We start from the raw sequence: 20,673 nt of genomic DNA on the forward strand, positions 1-20,673 counted from the left end.
TGGAAGATAAAATCCAATACCAGGGTCCTGTGCTTAAACAAAGGAGGGTACAATAGGATGAGGGAGGAGTTGGCTGAAGTGGACTGGAAGCAAAGATTTTATGGTGGGACAGTTGAGGAACAGTGGAGAACTTACAAAGCAATTTTTCAAAGTGCCTAGCAAAAGCATACACAAGTGAAAAGGAAGGATTCTAGAAAAAGAGGTAATCATGGATGTCAAAGGAAATAAGGGAGGCTATCAAATTCGTAGAATCATAGAATCCCTACAGTGTGGAAACAGGCCCTTTGGCCCAACAAGTCCACACCGAACCTTGGAGCATCCCACCCAGAACCATCCCCCTCTAACCCACATAAGCTGAACAACCCTGGGCACTATGGGCAATTTAGCATGGCCAGTCCACCTAACCTGCACATCTTTGGACTGTGGCCGGAAACCGGAGCACCTGGAGGAAACCCACACAGACACGGAGAGAATGTGCAAACTTCACACAGACAGTCACCCGAGGGTGGAATCGAACTCTGGTCCCTGGCGCTGTGACACAGCATTGCTAACCACTGAGCCACTGTGCTTTTGTAGGATAAGGCATACAAAGTGGCAAAGACCAGTGGGAAAACTAGAAGTTTGCGAAAACATTAAAGGTCAACAGAAAACCATAAAAAAAAACTATAAGGAAAAGTAAGATAGATTATGAGAATAAACTAACTCAGAATATAAAGACCGATAGCAAAAGTCTCTTCAAATATATAAAACAAAAGAGTGGTTAAGGTAAACATTGGTCCTTTCGAGGATGAGAAGGGGAATTTAATAAGGGGGGATGAGGAAATAGCCAAAGCATTGAGCAGCTATTTTGTGTCAGTCTTCACAGTGGAGGACACGAATAGTATGTCAGTAATTGATGACAAGGAGACTAAGATAGATGAGGACCCAGAAGCGATCATTATTGCAAAAGATGTAGTGTTAGGCATGTTAATGGAGCTAAAGGTAGACAAGTCTCCTGGCCTTGATGGAATGTGTCTCCGGGTATTGAAAGAGTTGGTGGGAGAAATAGCAAATGCACTTGTGGTAATTTTCCAAAATTTGCTGGACTCTGGGGCAGTTCTAGCAGATTAGAAAACAGCAAATGTGACACCACTGTTTAACAAAGGAGGTAGACAGAAGGTAGGAAATTATAGGCCAGTTAGCTTAACTTCTATAGTGGGGAAAATGCTTGAATCCATCATCAAGGAAGAGATAGCAAGACATCTAGATGAAAGTTGTCTCATTGGATAGATGGAGCATGGGTTCACAAAGGGCAGGTCATGTTTAACTAATTTACTGGAATTCTATGAAGACATTGAGTGCAGTGGACAATGGGGACCCAGCAGATCTGAGGTATCTGGATTTCCAAAAGGCATTTGACAAGGTGCTGCACAAAAGGTTGCTGCACAAGATAAAGATGCACGTTGTTACAGGCACTGTTTTAGCATGGATAGAGGATTTGTTAACTAACAGGAAGCAAAGAGTGGGGATAAATGAGTGCTTTTCTAGTTGGCGATCAGTGACTGGTGGTGTGCCTCAGGGATCGGTGTTGGGACCGCAAATGTTTACAATTTACATAGATGATTTGGAGTTGGGGTCTGCATATAGTGTGTCAAAGTTTGCGGATCACAGTAAGATGAGTGGGAGAGCAAAGTGTGCAGAGGGCTCAAAGTTCGCAGAGGGATATAGGTAGTTTGTGGGCAAAGGTCTGGCAGATGGTGATGATCACGCTGATAAATGTGAAATCATCCATGGTGGTACGAATAACAGTGAAAAGACCTATTATTTGAACAGTAAAAAATTACAGCATGCTGCTATGCAGTGGGACCTGGGTGTCCTTGTGCATGAATCGCAGAAGGTTGGTTTGCAGGTACAGCAGGTAATTGAGAAGGCAAATGGAATTTTGCCCTTCATTGCTATAGGGATTGAGTTTAAAAGCAGGGACAATAGGGTGCTGGTCAGGCCAAACCTGGAGTACTGTGTGGAGTTTTGGCCTCCTTACTTGAGAAAGGATGTACTGGCACTGGAGGAGGTGCAGAGAAGGTTCACTAGGTTGATTTCAGAGTTGAGAGCATTGGCTTATGAGGAGAGACTGAATACACTGAGATTATATTCATATGAATTTAGAAGAACGAGGTGGGGGGATCTTATGGAAACGTATAAAATTATGAAGGGAATAGGTAAGATGGAGGCAGAGAGGATGTTTCCATTGGCGGGTGAAAGTAGAACAAGAGGGCTTAGCATTAAAATTAGTGGGAGCAGATTTAGGACTGAACTGAGGGGATACTTTTTCACTGAAAAGGGTTGTGAATCTGTGGAATTACCTGCCCAGTGAAGTAGTTGAAGTAACTTCCTCATTGAATGTTTTTAAAGCTCAGATAATTTTAAGAACAGTAAAAGAATTAAGGATTATGGTGAGAGGGTGCGTAAGTGGAACTGAGGCCAAGAAAAGATCAGCCATAATCTTATTGAATGGCGGACCAGTCTTGAAGGGTCAGACGGCCTCCTCCTGCTCTTGGTTCCTATGTTCTTATATCTTTGCTGTTACTTCAGATACCTTCAAAATCCAACATTGGAATTTCCGGATTGGCAAATCGTTCTAAAATGCAGTTGAATCAGAATTGAATTGGCTGCTTTTTATACAGAATTATTCCTTGTTATCATGAGCCAACAAAAAGGAGGAAAAAGGAAAGCAGCTAATGGTGGAACTTTGAATAGGGGCCTTGCTGAGACATTGAGATGGTGCAGCGGATGTGTGTGTGGGATGTAATGTCTATTCTAGATGTGCTGACTGTTTTGGGGATGGGGTGGAGAAGTGAAGAAAATGTGGCCAACTTCTTGAAGTGCACAAGATGATTGATAACTCAAAGTTCCTTTTCAAAAAAAATTTCACTAATTTAAAAGAAGCGTCCTATTATTCACCTGGAATAAATTCTACCAATTTGAAAATTTGATTTTTTGTTGGTTGGTAAATTTGGCTTTAGTCTCTTACCCACGTTCCATGATTCAAGAAACCATTACCATAAAACCTCAAATGAGCCCTGCCTGTCATAAATTCGTATTTCTATTATGGCTATCTGTCTTCAATTAAGTAGAATTTATTGAAGAAAATACTGAGATTTTACCAGACACTTAGCATTTTCCAACTTTGTGCTCCTACACCATGGTTTGAATGATGTGTAAATGAAGAGGCATCGTGGGTTCTTTTTATCGTTCAGTCTTCTGTCTTGCACTGCTGCTACTTGAATGTCAAATACTCAGATCTGCTTCATTTTATTTAGTATTTATAAACTTTGACTAGATACCTACTGAGTGTAGGGACCAGTTTAATTTAGAATATTCCAAGTTAACTGCCTTTAAACAGATAAAGCCCAGCTTGTTACTGACAGCGGCTCTTATTCTACAGGCACCAATTTAATTCCACAATAGATACTGCCTGTTTCACACTCTGCCCTAGTCAGGGACACTAAAGCTACGTTCACTATTGCCCAGTCTTATAAATTTTGATGTCGGTCAGGAACTAGCTGAGCTTCCTGAAGAAAATTTCTGAGAAATGCCCAGTGATGCACAAATTGTTTGCTGCTTTGAATCATCAAACTGGAGATTGTGCAGCCTGTTATACCTTTGGCTGTCTTTAACTTTCTTCAATTAGCCCTACTTCCTTACTCTTTCCACATAGCCAAGTAAATGTTCTGCCTTCAAAGAATTTCTTGCCTGTGTCAGTCATGACTCGGGTATAGAGTCATACAGCATGGAAACAGACCCTTTGGTCCAACTACTCCATGCTGACCATTTTCCCAAACTAAACTAGTCTCACTTGCCTGCATTTGGCTCATTCCCCTCCCAACCTTTCCTATTCAAATACATATATGAATATCTTTTAAACATTGTAACTGTACCTGTATTTACCACTTCCTCTGACAGTTCATTCTACACACAAATCGCACTCTATGTTTAAAAGTTGCCCCTCATGTCCTTTTAAAAATATTTCTCTTCTCTCCTTAAATGTCCACTAGTTTTGAAATTCTGACCTTAGGGAAAAGACCTTTGCTATTCACCTTACCTATGCTCCTCATAACCTCTATAAGGTCACCCATCAACCTCCTATGCTCCAGTGGAAGAAGTCCCAGCCTGTCAAGCCTATTCTTATAACTCCATTCCTGACGGCATCCTGGGATGTCTTTTCTGAAACATGAGGCTGACTCATGGATCTGATTTGTTTGCCAGGATAAGTGAGTCACATACAGCAGAAAAGATCCTGAGAATCAGTTTGTGAATTCCAGAGTCTGTTTTAAATTGTACCAATGTGTTGGTTAGTTGCGGCAATACTGCAGAAACTAAACAACTGAAATGAGCTACAATGCTGTTTCCTCAAGCTAATTTCTGTGATTTAAGCAGTGTAAAATGTCAGTGTGAAGAGGAATATAACAGATTGGATAGTTACTTGCTGTTGTAAACAAGTGGTCATTTCTAGTGCTCATGGTAACATCAGAATTGCAGAATACATCTTGGATTCTCTGCGCTAAAAGTGGAACTTGATTTACTAGGTTATTATTCAGTGCTGTTGATTTGCACGGGCAAGAATATTATGGAATTTTGGATTGTAGTCCTCAAAATGCTTGAAATGAAATGACATGACAGAATTGCACCTTATAACCTAAACTTGTTCATCTTATTGTTGAATTTTGGCCCTTGGTTGATGATAATAATTAAGAACATAACTAAATATCTTGACCTTTCTAAGTCAACGTGATCATTGAAAAGATCTTGACTAATTAACAAATGCTGATTAGAATTTTCCATTTTGAATGTGTAACTTTACAGGCCTTTACACTAGTGTAGCAGAAACCAAAACTTTGAAATGTATTTGTTTAGTGAAGTAGATACAGTTAAGACAATTGTTTGGTATGCGGTACTTAAGCATTGCTAACAGGAGACAAGTTGCAACTTTTGATCTTGCACTCCATTGAGGAGGTGATGGCCTAGTGGTATTGTCGCTGGACTGTTAATCCAGAGACCCAGATAACATTCTGGGGACCTGGGTTCGAATCCTGCCATGGCAGATGGTGGAATATTAAATATAATGATGACCATGAATCCATTGTCGATTGTTGGGAAAAACCCATCTGGTTCACGAATGTCCTTTACGGAAGGAAACCGCCATCCTTACCTGGTCCGTCCTAAATGTCACTCCAGACCCACAGCAGTGTGGTTGACTGTTAACTGTTAGGGTTGGGCAATAAATGCTGCCTAGCCAGCGATGCCCTTATTCCGTGAATGAATGAATAAATAAACTCGTGAGGACTAGGATGCAAAACTAAAACAAGCTTGTGGTGGTGGTGAAAGGAAAATGGATTTATACAGCATGAGAGGGTGTAGCTGACTGTTTAGATTGGCATTGGCATATAGATGCAGTATTGATGGCCAGCTGTAAATAGTTGGTCAGCGTCTTGCCATGGGAGTGCAGCAGACGTTGGCAGTCTCCTTGACTCTTTTTCTTGTCTCCCTCCCCCACCCCCCAACCACCAATGAGAAAGATGCAATGCCAATAAGAATTCCTTTTGCCTACAGGGCCCTGTGCATTAATGTATATTGCTTCTAGCATGGGCAAATGCATCACACTGTGAGCCCAACTGATTGTTCTAAGAGTTACATGTTGTAAGCTAATTTAAGACAATCTAGGTCATTTTAAATGATTTCCAGCAGCCGAATCCCATTTCATTGTGGGCATAATTTCTAATGCTTGCAAGCATGGGCTGTTTGTGCACAACTGGCATGTTGCCCACTGTGAATATTCAAATGGATGTTGTGTTTGATGCAGTCTGCGAACCATTGGGACTTCTGGTCCATGTACCTGGTATCTCTCTAGCACAGAAACTTCTGTCTTGGAATACAGGAGACACAAAGCTAAGTGACACATTGCTATGACAGCAGCTTGGTTCATTCTAGGAGATAACTTCAGTTTTGTTCAGATAATGCAAGTTTGAAGTTGAAAAAATGCTAAAAATTTATTTGTTGTCATAAAATCTTAGTTTTATTACAGCTAGAAAACAAAGATTTTGGTGATAGCAGTCTACTTGCATTAATGATTCATGAATATTGCTGAAAAGAGATACATTTGCCTAAACCTTTGATATTACAGTCATCAGGACAAAAGTGAAAATACTAAATTTCAATTGATCACCACACTTTTGCTAGAGGTAGAAAAAAGGTGCTGATTAGAGCAAACTGTTTGATTTGATCAGCTATTTGTTGAGGCATATGACTGACAGGCCTGATATCTGAAATTCACAGATTTTGTGTGTGTCGTCTTATACTATTTCAAGGAGGAAGTGAGATTTCAATAATGAGGTTGAAATAGAAAGGAAGGGGAGATAAAGGTATAATTAAACTTGTCAGGCCATCACCCAGTTTAGCACTGTCATAGACTGGAAGGTTTTGGGATTGATCTATGATCTGTACTCAGAGTGGTTTTAATTGGAATTGTAATTAATATACTATGTTAGACCATGATGCTGTGTGACACTGAATGTCAGAAACAGCAATCAAGGTTCTTCATCCTGATCACTTTCTGGTCCCCCAAACAACAGGGAGCTGAATTAGGTGCACTTTGAGGGATCTCTCAAGTTTGAACAAGTTCTCTGGCAAAACACTATGTAGGTTTAGCTTGAAGAATGCATATGTGACTGGCCTACCATGTTACCAGCATCAATGAGTCTGTACCCCAAAAATTCAAGAGCTGGGATGAAGTTAGACAAGAAGACTAGGATAATGTCACTAAAAATATAAAAATCTCGATTTAAACCACCAGGATGACCAACCTGCCTCTTTGACTGCTATTCAGGACAAAAGCAATGCACATCAGGTTTTGTCATTAACAATAAAGTAACTTTACTGTAGCACATTTAATTTTAACAAAAGACAGACGAAAGAAAGGCCTGCCCCTTTAAACCCCTCAATATGCACACAATCATAATTGAGACAGACAAATGAATTAAAACCTGTACTGAGTGTAAAAATAAAATAGTCAGTAAACAAAATTCTAAAGATTAAAAGCTTAGACTACAATGTGGAAAGTGACTTTCTCTCAGTCCTGTTTTGATTTTAGCAATGATGACTCACTTTGGTCTGTCGGAAAATGGGTTTTTTAAAATTTCGATTGTTGATCAGTGGATTTTGACTTTATCTTGTTGTCTTTCTTTGGTACTTTCTTAGTTTTTCTGTTATTCTTCCATGGAGAGGGATAGAGGGATGGGAGCTTTGATTGCAGACTCTGAATGTTTTGCTTTCTGCCACTGTAGCATTTACAGCTCTTAATATTCTACAATTCAGCTAATCAGAGAGCTGTTGTTAGGCTGAATTTTCTTAACATACTTGGTGGCCTAAATTATTCACCTTGCTGCTTCAAGACAACATAGTATTGCACAGCCCAAAAAATATGCAGCACGTGAAAGTTTTGCAAATTGAAAATCATGTTATTTCAGTTCTGGCAGTCCAGCTTCCCTTTGTTTATCATCCCAAAGAAGGAAAATATGTGATCTCTCACAATAGGGAGTGAAATCCATACTGCTGTAAATGGAATTCAGAACACTTCTGTACAGTCTTGATTAAGAGACATTTGCATGTCATGGAACTGAAATTTGTTAATTGGATTTGAGAAATTGGAGACACAAGTAAGGTCATGAGTCATTCAGAAGCATAAAGTTAACTTTAGTCTCCACCCAATTTGCAATTTTTATTGCTGTAGAATAAAGATTAATGTCAGGATTAGCAATAGTATATAATCTAGAAGTGTTTCTTGAGATGATGTTTTAACCAACTTTATTATTTAAGTGTTGATTGTTAATGCCGGGGTAAGAAATGGGATATTAGTCATTTTATAACCTGTATGGAATCACAAAACATCTATTATGATGTGTTTAGATTTAAATGTTTAACTTGATTTGTTGCTTTTGATTATAAAAATGACAGTGTCTTCAGGGTACAAATACCATTGATGTTATTCCCAGTAGATTATCAGTATACTAACTGTTCTCCTTTTACTTTTATCTAGCTGTCACCTTCTTATACCACTGACCAGCTGAAGACTGAAGTGAGCAGTGAAGACTCCTGTACTCTGAATCAAAAAAGTGATCCATTTTTTTCATCTCCACATTCGACCAAACTCCAAATACAGAAAACAAAGCCTGAGGAGCCATCTGGGAATATAGAGGCTTCAGATCCTTTTCCTCCCCCAACTGTACCTCAGGGCAAGGAGTTGCACAATATAGAATTTCCTCAGACATTACCCCCACCACCACCTTCAGATATCCCTCAGACTGGTTAGTGCGTTGCTTAGTGAGTCTTGCCTAGAGGGGTTTTAAACAAAAAGCTACTTAGCTTCTAGTTGTGGCTGTTAATTGTGTTGAAAAAATTATGAAGTTTTTTTTTTTTGAAAACCACATGTAAACTGGTATTTTCAGGTATGTCAGCATGTTTAGTTTCGTAAACCTTTTCTTTGATTTTTTTTTTCCGTAATTTTAGTAAGTGATGTGATGCATGCAAGTTCCTCCACTTTACTGCTCATGGGTTAGGCTGCACCATAGATGCTGAGATCATGGTTCCTACTAAGGTAAAAAGAAAAATGCACTCAACTTAAATGCACACAGCTGATGAAAATAGAAGCCTGGCTTTAATTCCAAGAATTTGTTCATGAAGGAAACAAGTCTGATTTCTTAACTTTGAATTTTGTATCAACTTCAATATGACTGCTTTTTAAAAAGCAAACACTCAGCTGAAGTTAATTTTCTTTAGTGGTCAACCTGACACAGCCAGCTTATCATCCATCCTAACCATTTTACGAAGAGTTCCAACAAAACCGCATGGATTGAAAGGAGTAGAAAACAACTGTTTGTTTCATTATATTGCACAGTACTATCAAAAGCTAACATTAAAATAGGCTACCACAACAAAATACCAAAACTAATTTTTTTTAATAAAGGCTAATTGAGCATCTCTTCTTCCCTAAGGCCCTTCTCAGCCCAGCAGTCCGATCACCTGGTTAGAAAAATCCAAACGTAGGAGACGCTCTGCACGATTAGCAAATGCTGCAGGGATTGATGGTCCCACTGACCAAGGGTATTTACCCTCTCCATCCAGTGATTTGACAGGACAGTCGGGCAAATCCAATAATCTGACAGACAGCAACATACCAGAGGGTGAGAATAAAATTAACTACCTAATAGGTGAACATCTGAGTTCCATTGCGTATGGTATTTATCCAGCAGGGATTTCTCTAAACCAAATAAAAGTGCACAGGATGATCAAGATGCACATGCGTTACTCAATCACTCATTGTATTTTGGATAAATACTATATCACTTGGAAGCCTGACATACATTCTGCTCATGCTGCGGTTACTGTTCTGAGAATATTTTACCTTTTAAAATTTTATATCTTGAATATATATTTTTTTATTGAAATGGCAGAGGGGGTGGAGTGTAAGTGGCAGCAGTCTGGCTGTGAAATTATGTTAAGCAAAACGTGCTCAGCGGCATAGCTGCACTGGAGCTGAAGCACTGAGTGGAAGTACTTTGAGTGTCAACACGACACTTTCTTTTGATCATCAGGAGCTCTTGATTGTTTAGTTAAAATAGTCTTGCTGTGGTGTGATCATTTGTGATAGAGAAGCTCTGGTGGTATCAAAAAAGCACCAGGGAGTTAACAGTCTCAAATCATTGAATTTGGAAGTTTTTAATTGGCTGTAATCTGAGCAAGTGGCAGTGTCTGGCTTAGGCAGTGTACTTTGTTGGCATGTCTAAAACAGTAAAATATCAAAGGATGCACATCTCCATCTTGCTATTTTAAGAGATATTTTGGAAGGACATTTTCTTGCCAGATGAGTGGCTGATCAAAGTCTGGACCAAATATGTAAATTCTACGAGAGCAGGTGTTGATTTGATCATTAACCAGGAACAGCACCTGTATGATCCTAGAGCTGGCTTAAATACTAACAACATTGTACATCGATATGAATTCTTCAGCTGTTTATTAACTAAGGAATTGATTTTAAAAGTAACTAACGTAGCCAATTTTTTTTATCTATTCCTCCCTCTCCTCCCTCCCAAAGAAGCAACTGCACCATTTTCAATATTGAAAATAGAATGGCTGTCAGATGAGAGTAGGATGGCTCAGAGTGAGCTGGAAGAATACTTGCACAACTCGAGGCTCAGATAACATGAACCAGGATTGCTTTTTTAAATTATTACTACCCGAAAGTGCTTAGGATGGAGTCTTCTGTTTGTGTTTACACTTTTTAAATTAAATCCCTTTTATTTGGAAGCTTTAATATTTCTGTGTTCTTTTTAGGTTCTTCAGCTTCTGTGCCTAGCACTGTTTCTTAGTTTTGTGTTAATCATGTCCTTGTTGCTGTTGATACTGAGAAATGCTTGATTGGGACAGTGGATTTGCTTCAAAATTGTTTCTTTTTCCCATACCTCGCTTCCTTCTAAGCTGAATGCATACACTCTACCATGGTGACATTTTTAGTTGACATATTATTTTAAACTAAATAGAACGTGAAATGTGTAGAGAAAGGGAGAAAACAAGATGAAACTTTCGATGAAAAGATTATTTGCAACCAAAGGCTTTTTTCTCTGAGGGGATTAAAGATAAGTTGTTTTCCTCTTTTGAAGAAGAGTAAAATTCCTAGTATGAACCCTGATCTGAAGCCTATGATTGGTGTAACTGCCTTGTAACTCACTCAATGCCATTGGTATTTACCTGAATTGAATGTACTTTTCTGATGTTGTTGAGCAATGTTACAGTCGTGCCATTTGATGTCGGTGCGTGAGGGATATGAGTCGCATGATGTCTTTGACGTCAAGTCAATGTAAGCTATTGATCATATTAGTGGCAGAAGAGGAAGTTGTTTTGTCAAGGAACTTATTTCAATGTGTTGTACATCATTTTTTTAAAGCAATTTTTCAAAAAATCCATCACGAGGTAGTGTTATGATTTGCTGAAAGAAAACTGCTGGATCTGTGCATCGGGACCAATTGTGTGTAGTGTAGGGGGCCTTGTGGCCAAGTGCACTACCTCATGAAGAATTTTTATAAACTTCAATTACTTTTCTGCTATACTTTTTTTGTAAAAGAGGAAAATACTGTCTTGCTAAACAAAGGAAAAAAAAATAAAAGTTATGACTATGTTGGATTGCAGAACTCTTGCTGTTTGTCTTTTTTTGTTAGTTTAAAGACTTGAGGTTTTCCTCATCTGTTTAACAGTTACAACACAGTATTTCACATGTTCAAAGGTTTCTATCTAATGTCTAAATTTCTAAAGACAAAACTTGGGATGCATACTGGCAGTCACAAGGATGGCTTCAACATCAGGGTTCTTGCTCTCTTAAAATGTCTGCTCCCCAACTGTGACTTAGTTCTTCCTCCCTCCCTTTGAAGAGGAATGTTTTGTCATAGTAAGTGTAGTGGTAAGACCATTGGGATCTTAAATTGTCAAGTTAAATTAGTGTATTATCTGTAGATGGGCACCTGTTGGGATTATGGGAATTGCACCCATGTTTAGGAGGATATAGGAATGAGAAACCACCCATACCCTCCCCACTTGCTGATTCCACAAATGAAACCACCATGGTTTACACATTCTTAAAGCATTTTTGCTCAAACAACTCATTTATATTACATAGTCACATAGTACAATCTGCTGAAAGTGCATTCATGCTGTTTAAGCCTCTTGGAACTGGTGCCATCAAAGCCCAAGTCTAAAGTCCTAATGTTCTAAACATGCTCCCTGACATATCTGAAAATCTTGCAACACTTGGAATTCTCTATTCAGGTTTAGAATCAGTGAGGAATGTTAGAACACTGAGTAAACTTTCCTGGAAAAGCTCATAAGGAAAAAATCTTGTAAAAATTTGAAAAATCCAACATTCCATTTCCTTGTTAATGACATGAATAAAACTACCTCAAGAATGAAGATATCTGTGTACATCCCTTTCATTTGTTACTACTTGCCAGCACTGATTAGGATTACCACGAAAGTAAGTTTTAATGAGCCTTTTCTAAAGGACTGGTAAAAAAATTGGTCCCCTTTAAGGGAAATATTTACTCTTTTTCCCTTTTACATTGGTGGCATACACAAACAGAATGCTATCACTCTCAAAGTGGACCCGGGGCAAAAGCTTTGCATATGACTGAGATAAGCTTTGGCAGTAACCAGATCAAAAGGTCCTCGAATCTCTCGGCCATAACAAAATGTGTATAAAAAAATTAGTCAGCCTTAAATTTATTTTCAGGCATCTCTAAGCTTGCTTTCTTTTTCAGACTCAGTCTGACTATGGTGTGGGCGTTGTTTCTGTTGTTAGATTTCTGATTTTGACACAAGGTGGTTTCCATCTTTCATGATGTGTGACCAAAAGCTTTAGTTGAGCTATCTGACAGGAACTGCAGCATCATCAGGTTTTTTTAACTGAAATATTCCCAACCTTTGAATTTCATGTTTTTTTTTCACTTGCTCATAGGATAAGGGCGACGCTGGCTGGGCTAGCATTTATTGTATAGTGTGTTAAAATTGGAATCATTCTTTTAGATTCAGATGAATGTTATCTTTTTGAGTTCTTTGTTTTGGCCTTCTGGTAATTAGACTTGTCTGCCTTTTCTCTTCTCTTGCTTAAAATGTCTTATGTAAATTTTACAATGCATTGAAAGTTTTCTTAAAATTCAGAAACCTGATTGAATGACTATGGCCTACCATGCAAAGCAGCACTGTTGAAATCAAGGGAAACAAACTAGTGTTGATTTGAATATTTTAAGCTTGGTTTTAATTGCTTTTCATTGGGAAGGCAAGTGTGAGACCGGTCCTATGAAATGGAGAGGGTATACCAGAGGAAGACCATTGGAGGAAAATTTGGGAGTAATGACCATAATAGTGTTCAGTGCATAACTAAAAGATGGCAATTGGGGAAGTGTTTTTGAAGGCTAGAGTTTTTAGAGGAAAATTAAACCATCAAGAATTTTTTGTATTCTGTTGATTTAGGAATCGATACTGGAAGCACCCCTTGGTATGAGAGCAGTTTCCAAACATCTACAGAAGGTTGGGTTGTGGGAAAGATGTAATAGATGGGGTTGCTGGGGAAAATGTATTTGACTTGGACAAGAAAACTTTGGGGTTATCTACACCAGTGCAGAAAATGTAGGTGTTCCACTGGGGCCAGAGAAAGTACTTACACCAATGAGGTGGTTAAGCTACACACCGTACTGTGCTGTCAACATAAAACACTCAAATATTTCAAAGAAGCTTGAGGAAAACTGATTCCAAGCCAGAGAAGGAAAGACTGGGAGGGGTGACCACAAACTTGGTTAGGAGTGAAGTTGAATGGTTTTGGTTTAAATATGATTGTGGATGCAGATGTACTTTATCTATCAGCTCAGAGGTGGATTCAAATTTCAGGTATAGTCCAGGAAGTGTATAGGAGGGATTGGCATTGTGGGGACAAGGAAAACAGGCTGAGCAGATACACAGAGCAGCATAACAATCAGCAATTCACCCAAACAATCATTTTTACAGTTCATCCTCCTCACTGAAGACTTTTCTATCTATAATGGCCCCTCATGATTTAAAGAAACCATAAGCTTTTTGAGCTTTTAAGACATAGTGTGGTTTAGAGGGTTTGGAAAGGTAGTAGAGAAAGGAGATTAGGATAATCTTTGCTTTCTAGTATGATCGTGGAGTAGTTGGAGAACAAGGCCTGGTAAAGCTGGATTGGTTTCTGACAAAACTAACAATGAATAGCTAAAATGGTTGTGGACTAAGTATGCTCAGATTTGTACATGGTAGACTGTAGAAACTGAAGATATAGTCTTATGCATTGAATTGGGCAGAAGCTTATCTAATCTTGAAGTATGATAAATTGCATACTCCTTCAGATCTCTTTCACCCCCCACCCCCAACCACTCTCCACGTTGATTTGTAATATCATCCAACTCCCTTGATATTTCTTACGTTTTGGGTGATATCAAGGAAGAACTGCCAGTGGAGCATGAATCTAATTGCTAGAAAAGATGTGGTTTTCATTCAAGGTTAAAACAGCTGAAATTGAGGTTTTTGTCATTTTTTAGGTTACAAAAATTTGTTGGCAGACGTCGATGTTTTGTGAAGAAACAAACTTGTATTTATGTTGTACTCATCATCCCTGGGATGTCCAAAAACGCTTCCAGCCAATGAATAACATTTTCATTGTGGTCACTGTTGTTTTACACTTCATATGTAGTTCATTGTGGAAATAATTAGTTTACCATGTATGTTTTAAATTTATCTATCTTTTCAAAAAAAAAGTTCAAGTTGCTTCACCTCTGCTGTATCAACATTATTTCAACAGAGGTGCTTCTGATAGCATAATGGATGCATGCAGTATCTAGTGTAACTGAGCTGACATGTTGAGTAAGCTAATCTTGACCTAAGTAGTGTTAGGATAGTTACAGCACTTTGTTGAGAGGAGAACAAATCAACCTGCATCCTGGTTTTGATTTTCATCCAGTTCCATTTGTTGGAAAGCATACTTATGGATGTCGAGTAATGTCAGGAGCTAAAGTGCTCCTTCAATAACTTGTGGTGACTGGCCAGTTATGGTCAAATGCTAGTGGATTCATGATCCAGCTTGAACCAGTGCCTTCTAAAGTGTATGGAATGGGGGCCAAATTCGCTCACAGCCAGAGTGAACCCTGAATAAGTCTGGTTCAACTGAATGCTCATAGCTTTGTTTATGCTGGTCCTTAATCCTATTGTATGCAGTTTATTCCACTTACAATTTAGGGTAGCTTTATATGATGCTTCACTTGTGCTACACCAGATATTAGAATTCCAGAAATAGCAAGTGAGAACACAAACAGCAAAACTGCATTTTAATAAACACTGAGCAAGTGTACAGCCTTTTTGCAATAATGTTGATTCAATTGTCATAAAACTTCTGTCCAAAGCAGGTGGTTTTCTTTAAAAACCCAAGAAATTATAGATGTCTAAAATCATAACAAAATGGTGGAAGTCTGTAGCAGGGTATCAGTAGCAGGATAAGTCAGTACCTGAAAGAGATTATTATTTCAGGTGCGAACCTTCATTAGAGATATACTGATAAACAAAGGCACTTGAGAGATTAAGATACACCCATGGATGGATGCAAAATTTTTGGAATTGACTGCTCTTGTTCCAAAGGAGGGATTTATCAGTTTTGTGGTGAAAGTTTACACTGAAGAAGGGAAAATTTATCAAACTGCAGTGAGAGTTAGGTGATTGCAAATAGGAATCCAGCATGTAATTGCACAAGAACTCTGGCATTGTTCACCTAAAAGTCAGAGAAGAGAACTTTTTCAGTTTAAGATTACTTGATTTGGAAATTTAGTTTTATTCTTCATTGTATAATATTTAGCCATTTGCTGGATATCTAATGTGCTTTGTATTTATTGCTGTCTATGTGTATGAATATAGTTTTTACTCTTAAAGAGAATTCTCAGACTGCACAGTAATGTTGAGGAAACGCTCCCGTGTGGCTGACATGCGCAATTTTTCTTCAACATGAGAAGCATACATGAAGTGGTGAGCAGGTAAAGCATTCAGAAGTGAATTGGTAGCACCAAGCTTGCAATTTTAAAAGTCTAAATATTGTAGAAGAAAGAGGCTGAAGAAAGTAAGGAATTCAATATGTTAAGGTCATAAGTAACATTAAATTAAGAATAGCAAAGATGACAACTCCTCAGGGTGCTCTAAAGTGCTTTACAGCCAATGATGTGTAGGTTATGTAATCAACCTTGATTTCACCCAGCAAAAATCTCCATGCATGGATGAATAAGGAAAGAGACCAATAATTATGATTGCAAAGTCTTTTTCCATGCAAGCTTTTTCAGGAATGTTGATAATAGCAGTGTCTTCAGATATGGAAGCAGAAAAAAGAGATTAATTTCATTTTATTGTGATATTAGAGGTATTGTAGAAAAGAAATATCGGCGTGCAAAAGGAAACTTGGCTTTTTGTGTTCAATACATCAATGTCATTTACAGTCCACGTGGAAGGTTGACCCAAATTCCATTAGATTGTTGGATGAATTGGACTGATTTCCATTTCAAAAATGCACTTTGCTGTTTGAATCCTTCATGTTCACATCTTGATCACACGTCTCATCTAGATTGACATGTCTTCGGAAGATATCATCTAGAGAACAACATTCTGTTGCAGCAACAGAACAGTTGGTGTCAATATTAGGAGTTTGGTAAAGGGAAAAATAAAATTGTTGGAAAACTGGAATGATAAATAGAAAATGCTGGAAACATTTGGCATGGTCAGTATATAAACGATAGTGATTCAGATGGAACAATTTGTTGGAATTGTCTGCCTAAACTAACTTTTTTTAAAATTCCCAGATGCTAACTCAGAATTTCATGTAATTTCTGTGTTTTTCTTTCCATATGTTGAATTTCAGGCTTGCCTTTTACCACTCAGCTGCAGGCTTCTCTCTTGAGTATAGATTCAGATTTGCACATCTCCAACTGTTAGGCTACGACGCTGTGTAGACTGATTTGGTACTGCTGTACATTGTGAGATGGTGCCTCCTATTTACCTGGCTCTTATAGATTGTCCTAATACTTACATTTATGTAGTTGCTCATTACTTGCTACTGAGTATTTTTGGAGTGGAATTTTTTTTCAGGCTGTACTTAGTACATTATTTGAAAACACAACAATTATTATCAAAGCAAAGTGTGCTTAGTACTGTACTAAATAAGCATTCTGCTGGGAAGCCTACATCATCATTAATTTGTGCTGTTTCTGTTTTGGTTCAGATTCTGATGGTTACCAGTTGCCTAGAGAATCTAATTCCTTCGAGATCAGTGACTTGGTGCCTCTTGACCTCTCCCAGCATTCCAGGCACAAAACCTCAGCATCTGTTTCTTCTCTTCAACTCCCTGGAAAAGAACAAACACTGAAACCTCGTTCTAAAGTAATAACTGATGTGAGCGTGGCTTCCTCTTCATCAGGTTGGTATTAGTTCCTGCTAGTAAATGAATTGTGTATGACGGCTTGGGGATGGTGTTGGTGGTTGAGATGAAATTCACAAGGAATTTTACATCAGTTTAGTTGGTCTTGGCCTAGGATAAAAAAAAAGACATTGAATATGTGCAAATTTTGGAAAGGAGAGCAATATGCGGCTGATACACCCAAATCATGCTTCATCTGCTGATTTGGTCAGGGCAGATGTGTCAGGGGTCGGTTAACTCAATTGGCTGGACAGATAGTTTGTGATGCAGTGTCATGCCAACAGCATCGGGTCAATTCCTTTATCAGCTGAGGTTATTGTAAATGACTTTTCTTCTCAACCTCTTCCCCTCGTCTAAAGAATGCTGGTTCTCAACTTTACCCATCACTAGTCCTCTCTCTCTCTCTCAGCAGAGAGCAGCTGTATTGTTTGGTAGAGCTATGGCAATTTTACCGTTACGTTTTCTGTCAGGGTTCACGAGTGAATAGTGATGAACAAAATATAGAGCCAACAATCAAATTTTGGGCATTAATGATTGTTTAGAGATACTGAGAAAAATTGAGGAGCATCACATCCCCATAATAGTCTTCTTGTTGATGAACTGAAATCATAAAGCAACAGTTGAAAGCCTAAAGCCAGAGTGGTTCCATTTAGTTATAGATTATATTGCATTGCAAAACTCACTGAGATGCCTTTTACAGTGTAGTTTATATGCATGAAGGTGATTTTTAAAAAAGTTTTATCCTTGTGCTAATGTATTTGGTGATGTATGATATGTGTAAACTTCCTTTCCACAGAAGATAAATAAAATACTTCACTGTGTTCTACACTTATGGTGTGAAAGATATATTAATGGAGATCAGACATTTAAAAGAAGTTATAATACAAGAAATCTACTATTGCAAATTAGCTACTTCTATTTAACATAACTTGTCCCCACTTATCTCTTCCAGTCTTACTCATCCTTTTATAGGTGTGTTGATATTGACTATCTCAGTCTGTTAGTTATTAATTGAGTTAGTCATTAACAAAAGTTAGTAAGCTATCTGCCTCTGGTTTTGTTCTCAGCATGGCCAAGCTTGCATGTTAGGTGAGAGCTGTAAATGTTGATCAGTTTAATCATCTTCATTCCTGTCCTCCAACTGAGACTCTGAGTCTGGTTTTGACCACCTCTGCTGCCATTGTGAAACAAGTATCGAGCCTATTTGGGAAAATGAATTGAGGGAAGTCCCTAGCTTTAAGGGAAACTCTGCATTTTGGACACAATTTGGGCTTTCCTTTTTCGTCTTTATATAGTGTCTTGGTTCAGAACCATTGACAGTAAACTAGTAGCACAAGACAGGCAGTATTTGGATAGAAATGCTGGGTGGTATTTTACAACTAGAATTTTAATTGTAAAATATTTAAATGTTTTTGGGAGTGGAGAGGGGTTGAGGTAAATTTTGAGGTAAATAGAATACTTTATTTCTTTTGGGAATTATTTTGTGTGTTAAAGAAGATTATTTTTGCAATTTATCGTGATGATAAAACTGTCCTTGTTAGGAACTTAGGTACAGGCCATTCAGCCTCTCAAACCTGTTCTATCATTCAATTAGATCATGACTGATATATATTTAAACTTCATTTTTCCACCTTAACTCTATTTCTTTCAATGCCCTTACCTAATATAAGAAAGTCAGTTCTAAAAATTCCAATTATTCCTAGAACCTGCATCCTTTTTATTTAGCAAGAGATTAGAATAAAGTTCCAGAATTGTGTAATCTTTAAATGAAAGAAATCTTTCTGATATCGCTCCTGAATGGTCTAGCACCAATTCTAAATTATGGTCACTTGTTCTTGATTTCCAATACCAGAGGAAATAGTCTTTCTGTTTTTATCCTATCAAATATTTTAAACCCCTTGGTCAGATTATCTTTTTTTAAAAAATACTTGGAGGAACCACAAGCCATGATTATTCATTCTGTTTCCATAATGTAACCCTTTAAGTCCCAGTGTCATACCTGTCAATGCTTTTATGCACATTGGAATCTTTAGTTAATTGTGTAGAGCATGAGTTAAAATTTCTATGCAAGTCCACAAGACCAATCTGTCCCATGTATCCATCTCATCCCTAATGAGTTCTTCCTTGCGGAGACATAAATGGTTTAATAGATTTTCATCTAACTTCCCAAATTATGCCCCTGCAAGTCTGCAACTTATAATGTTCCGTGGTTGTTTTGTCTTTATCGATCCAGCTGGGTTTGCTTTGAACAGTATCACTCGTTCCATCCACGCTCTTATATTCTACTCGTCTGTTTTATATTTTTAACATAGTCTAAGAAACTTCCTGAGAGCTCTGTGATCTCGAGGGCCTCCATATCCTTTGTGCCTGGTGTTTATTGTTAAGATTCACTTCATGAGGAAGGGTTTGAAGTTAATACCTTAGCCTCCCATGTTTGATTCATTAGAGATTCAAGATATCGCACTGGAAACTGGTCAGCAGGGGCAAAATCCAACCGTTTGTATGATCTTCTCTGGAACATGCCTTCAGATACATATGGAGGCACTTAATGTCAGTTTTTGATTTAAAAATTCTGCTGAAAAATGGCTTTTTCTTAAGTTAAAATACATGTTTTTCCCCCACATATATTTATGTTTGCTAATGATTCAAGGCAGAAAATCTTGGCTCCCAGTTGGAAGGCTTCTGGATCCTGTTATGAGCACCTGTAAGTGGGGAATCGGTTCAGTTCTTTTACACAATGGTCTGCCCAAGTTAATACATTTGAGTCACAATTGGCTGGTGTTGATGACTGACTTTTCCAATTCACAAAAGCAAACTAAAATACTTGAGGTGTAGAAAACATTTAAAAATGAAGTTCATGCAGCTTATTGAGCTTATCCAGGGAGTATGTATCCTAGCTATGCACTGTGCCTGACCTACTGTTAGTGGTGAGGAGGAATTTCTTCAGCTAAAGGATGGTGAATCTGTGGAACTCATTGCCTCAGAGGGCTGTGGAGGCAAAGTTCCTTGACTAGTAAGGGAATTAAGCATTACAGGGAGAATGGCAGAGCAGACTAGGTGGGCTGAATGGCCTAATTCTGCTGCTATATCGAATGGTCTTAAGGAACTATACCAAATGAGAAGAACTCTCTAAATTGTTGGTAGAGGTGCTAAAATTACTTTGTCAGTTTCAAGCTGTGGAGGCAAATTCAGATGGGTCAGTAGTCCTATTCTGGCAGCATGTACATCTGGGCTTGTGATCCAGGGCTCACCACTGGAAGGGCACGTTGTCAGATATAAAACCTTGGACTTGGCTGGACGCCAGTCAGTTCAGTGTAGTTGAATCATTTAATCAAACCTCCCATGTGAATGCTAGCTGCCAGGATGATACAGAGAGGACATTGCTTTTTCCTTTACAATTCTTGAATTTACATTGAAATAAGAGTAGGGCATTCAGGCCTTGAGCCTGCTATACTATTCTATTAGAATGTGACAAACTTTTAATTTCTTTTACTTGTTCCATACATGATTGTGATGTATAAAATTATGTGCACTTGTGATGCCAAGGCATGGCCAAGTGCTGGAAAATGGGATTATAATAGTAAGGTGGTTGTTTTTGACCAGCACAGACGGAATGGGCTTTTTCAGTGCTGTAG

At 38.3% G+C, this 20,673-nt stretch overlaps 1 protein-coding gene across 8 annotated transcripts in view; it reads left to right on the top strand.

Moving 5' to 3' along the window:
• phf20l1 (PHD finger protein 20 like 1) overlaps positions 1–20,673 on the top strand; it is a 115,617-nt gene that overhangs the window by 42,442 nt on the left and 52,502 nt on the right. For 7 of the 8 annotated variants that reach the window (XM_048595525.1, XM_048595528.1, XM_048595530.1 and 4 more), the window contains 3 exons: positions 8,072–8,339; positions 9,027–9,215; positions 16,844–17,038. In XM_048595525.1, the coding sequence (XP_048451482.1) occupies positions 8,072–8,339; positions 9,027–9,215; positions 16,844–17,038 (652 nt within the window). The remainder of the gene's footprint in view (positions 1–8,071; positions 8,340–9,026; positions 9,216–16,843; positions 17,039–20,673) is intronic. The other variant, XM_048595527.1, reaches the window with a different exon arrangement.

The sequence above is a fragment of the Rhincodon typus genome, chromosome 4 (assembly GCF_021869965.1).
Source record: "Rhincodon typus isolate 14 chromosome 4, sRhiTyp1.1, whole genome shotgun sequence".
Taxonomy (NCBI): Eukaryota; Metazoa; Chordata; class Chondrichthyes; order Orectolobiformes; family Rhincodontidae; genus Rhincodon; species Rhincodon typus.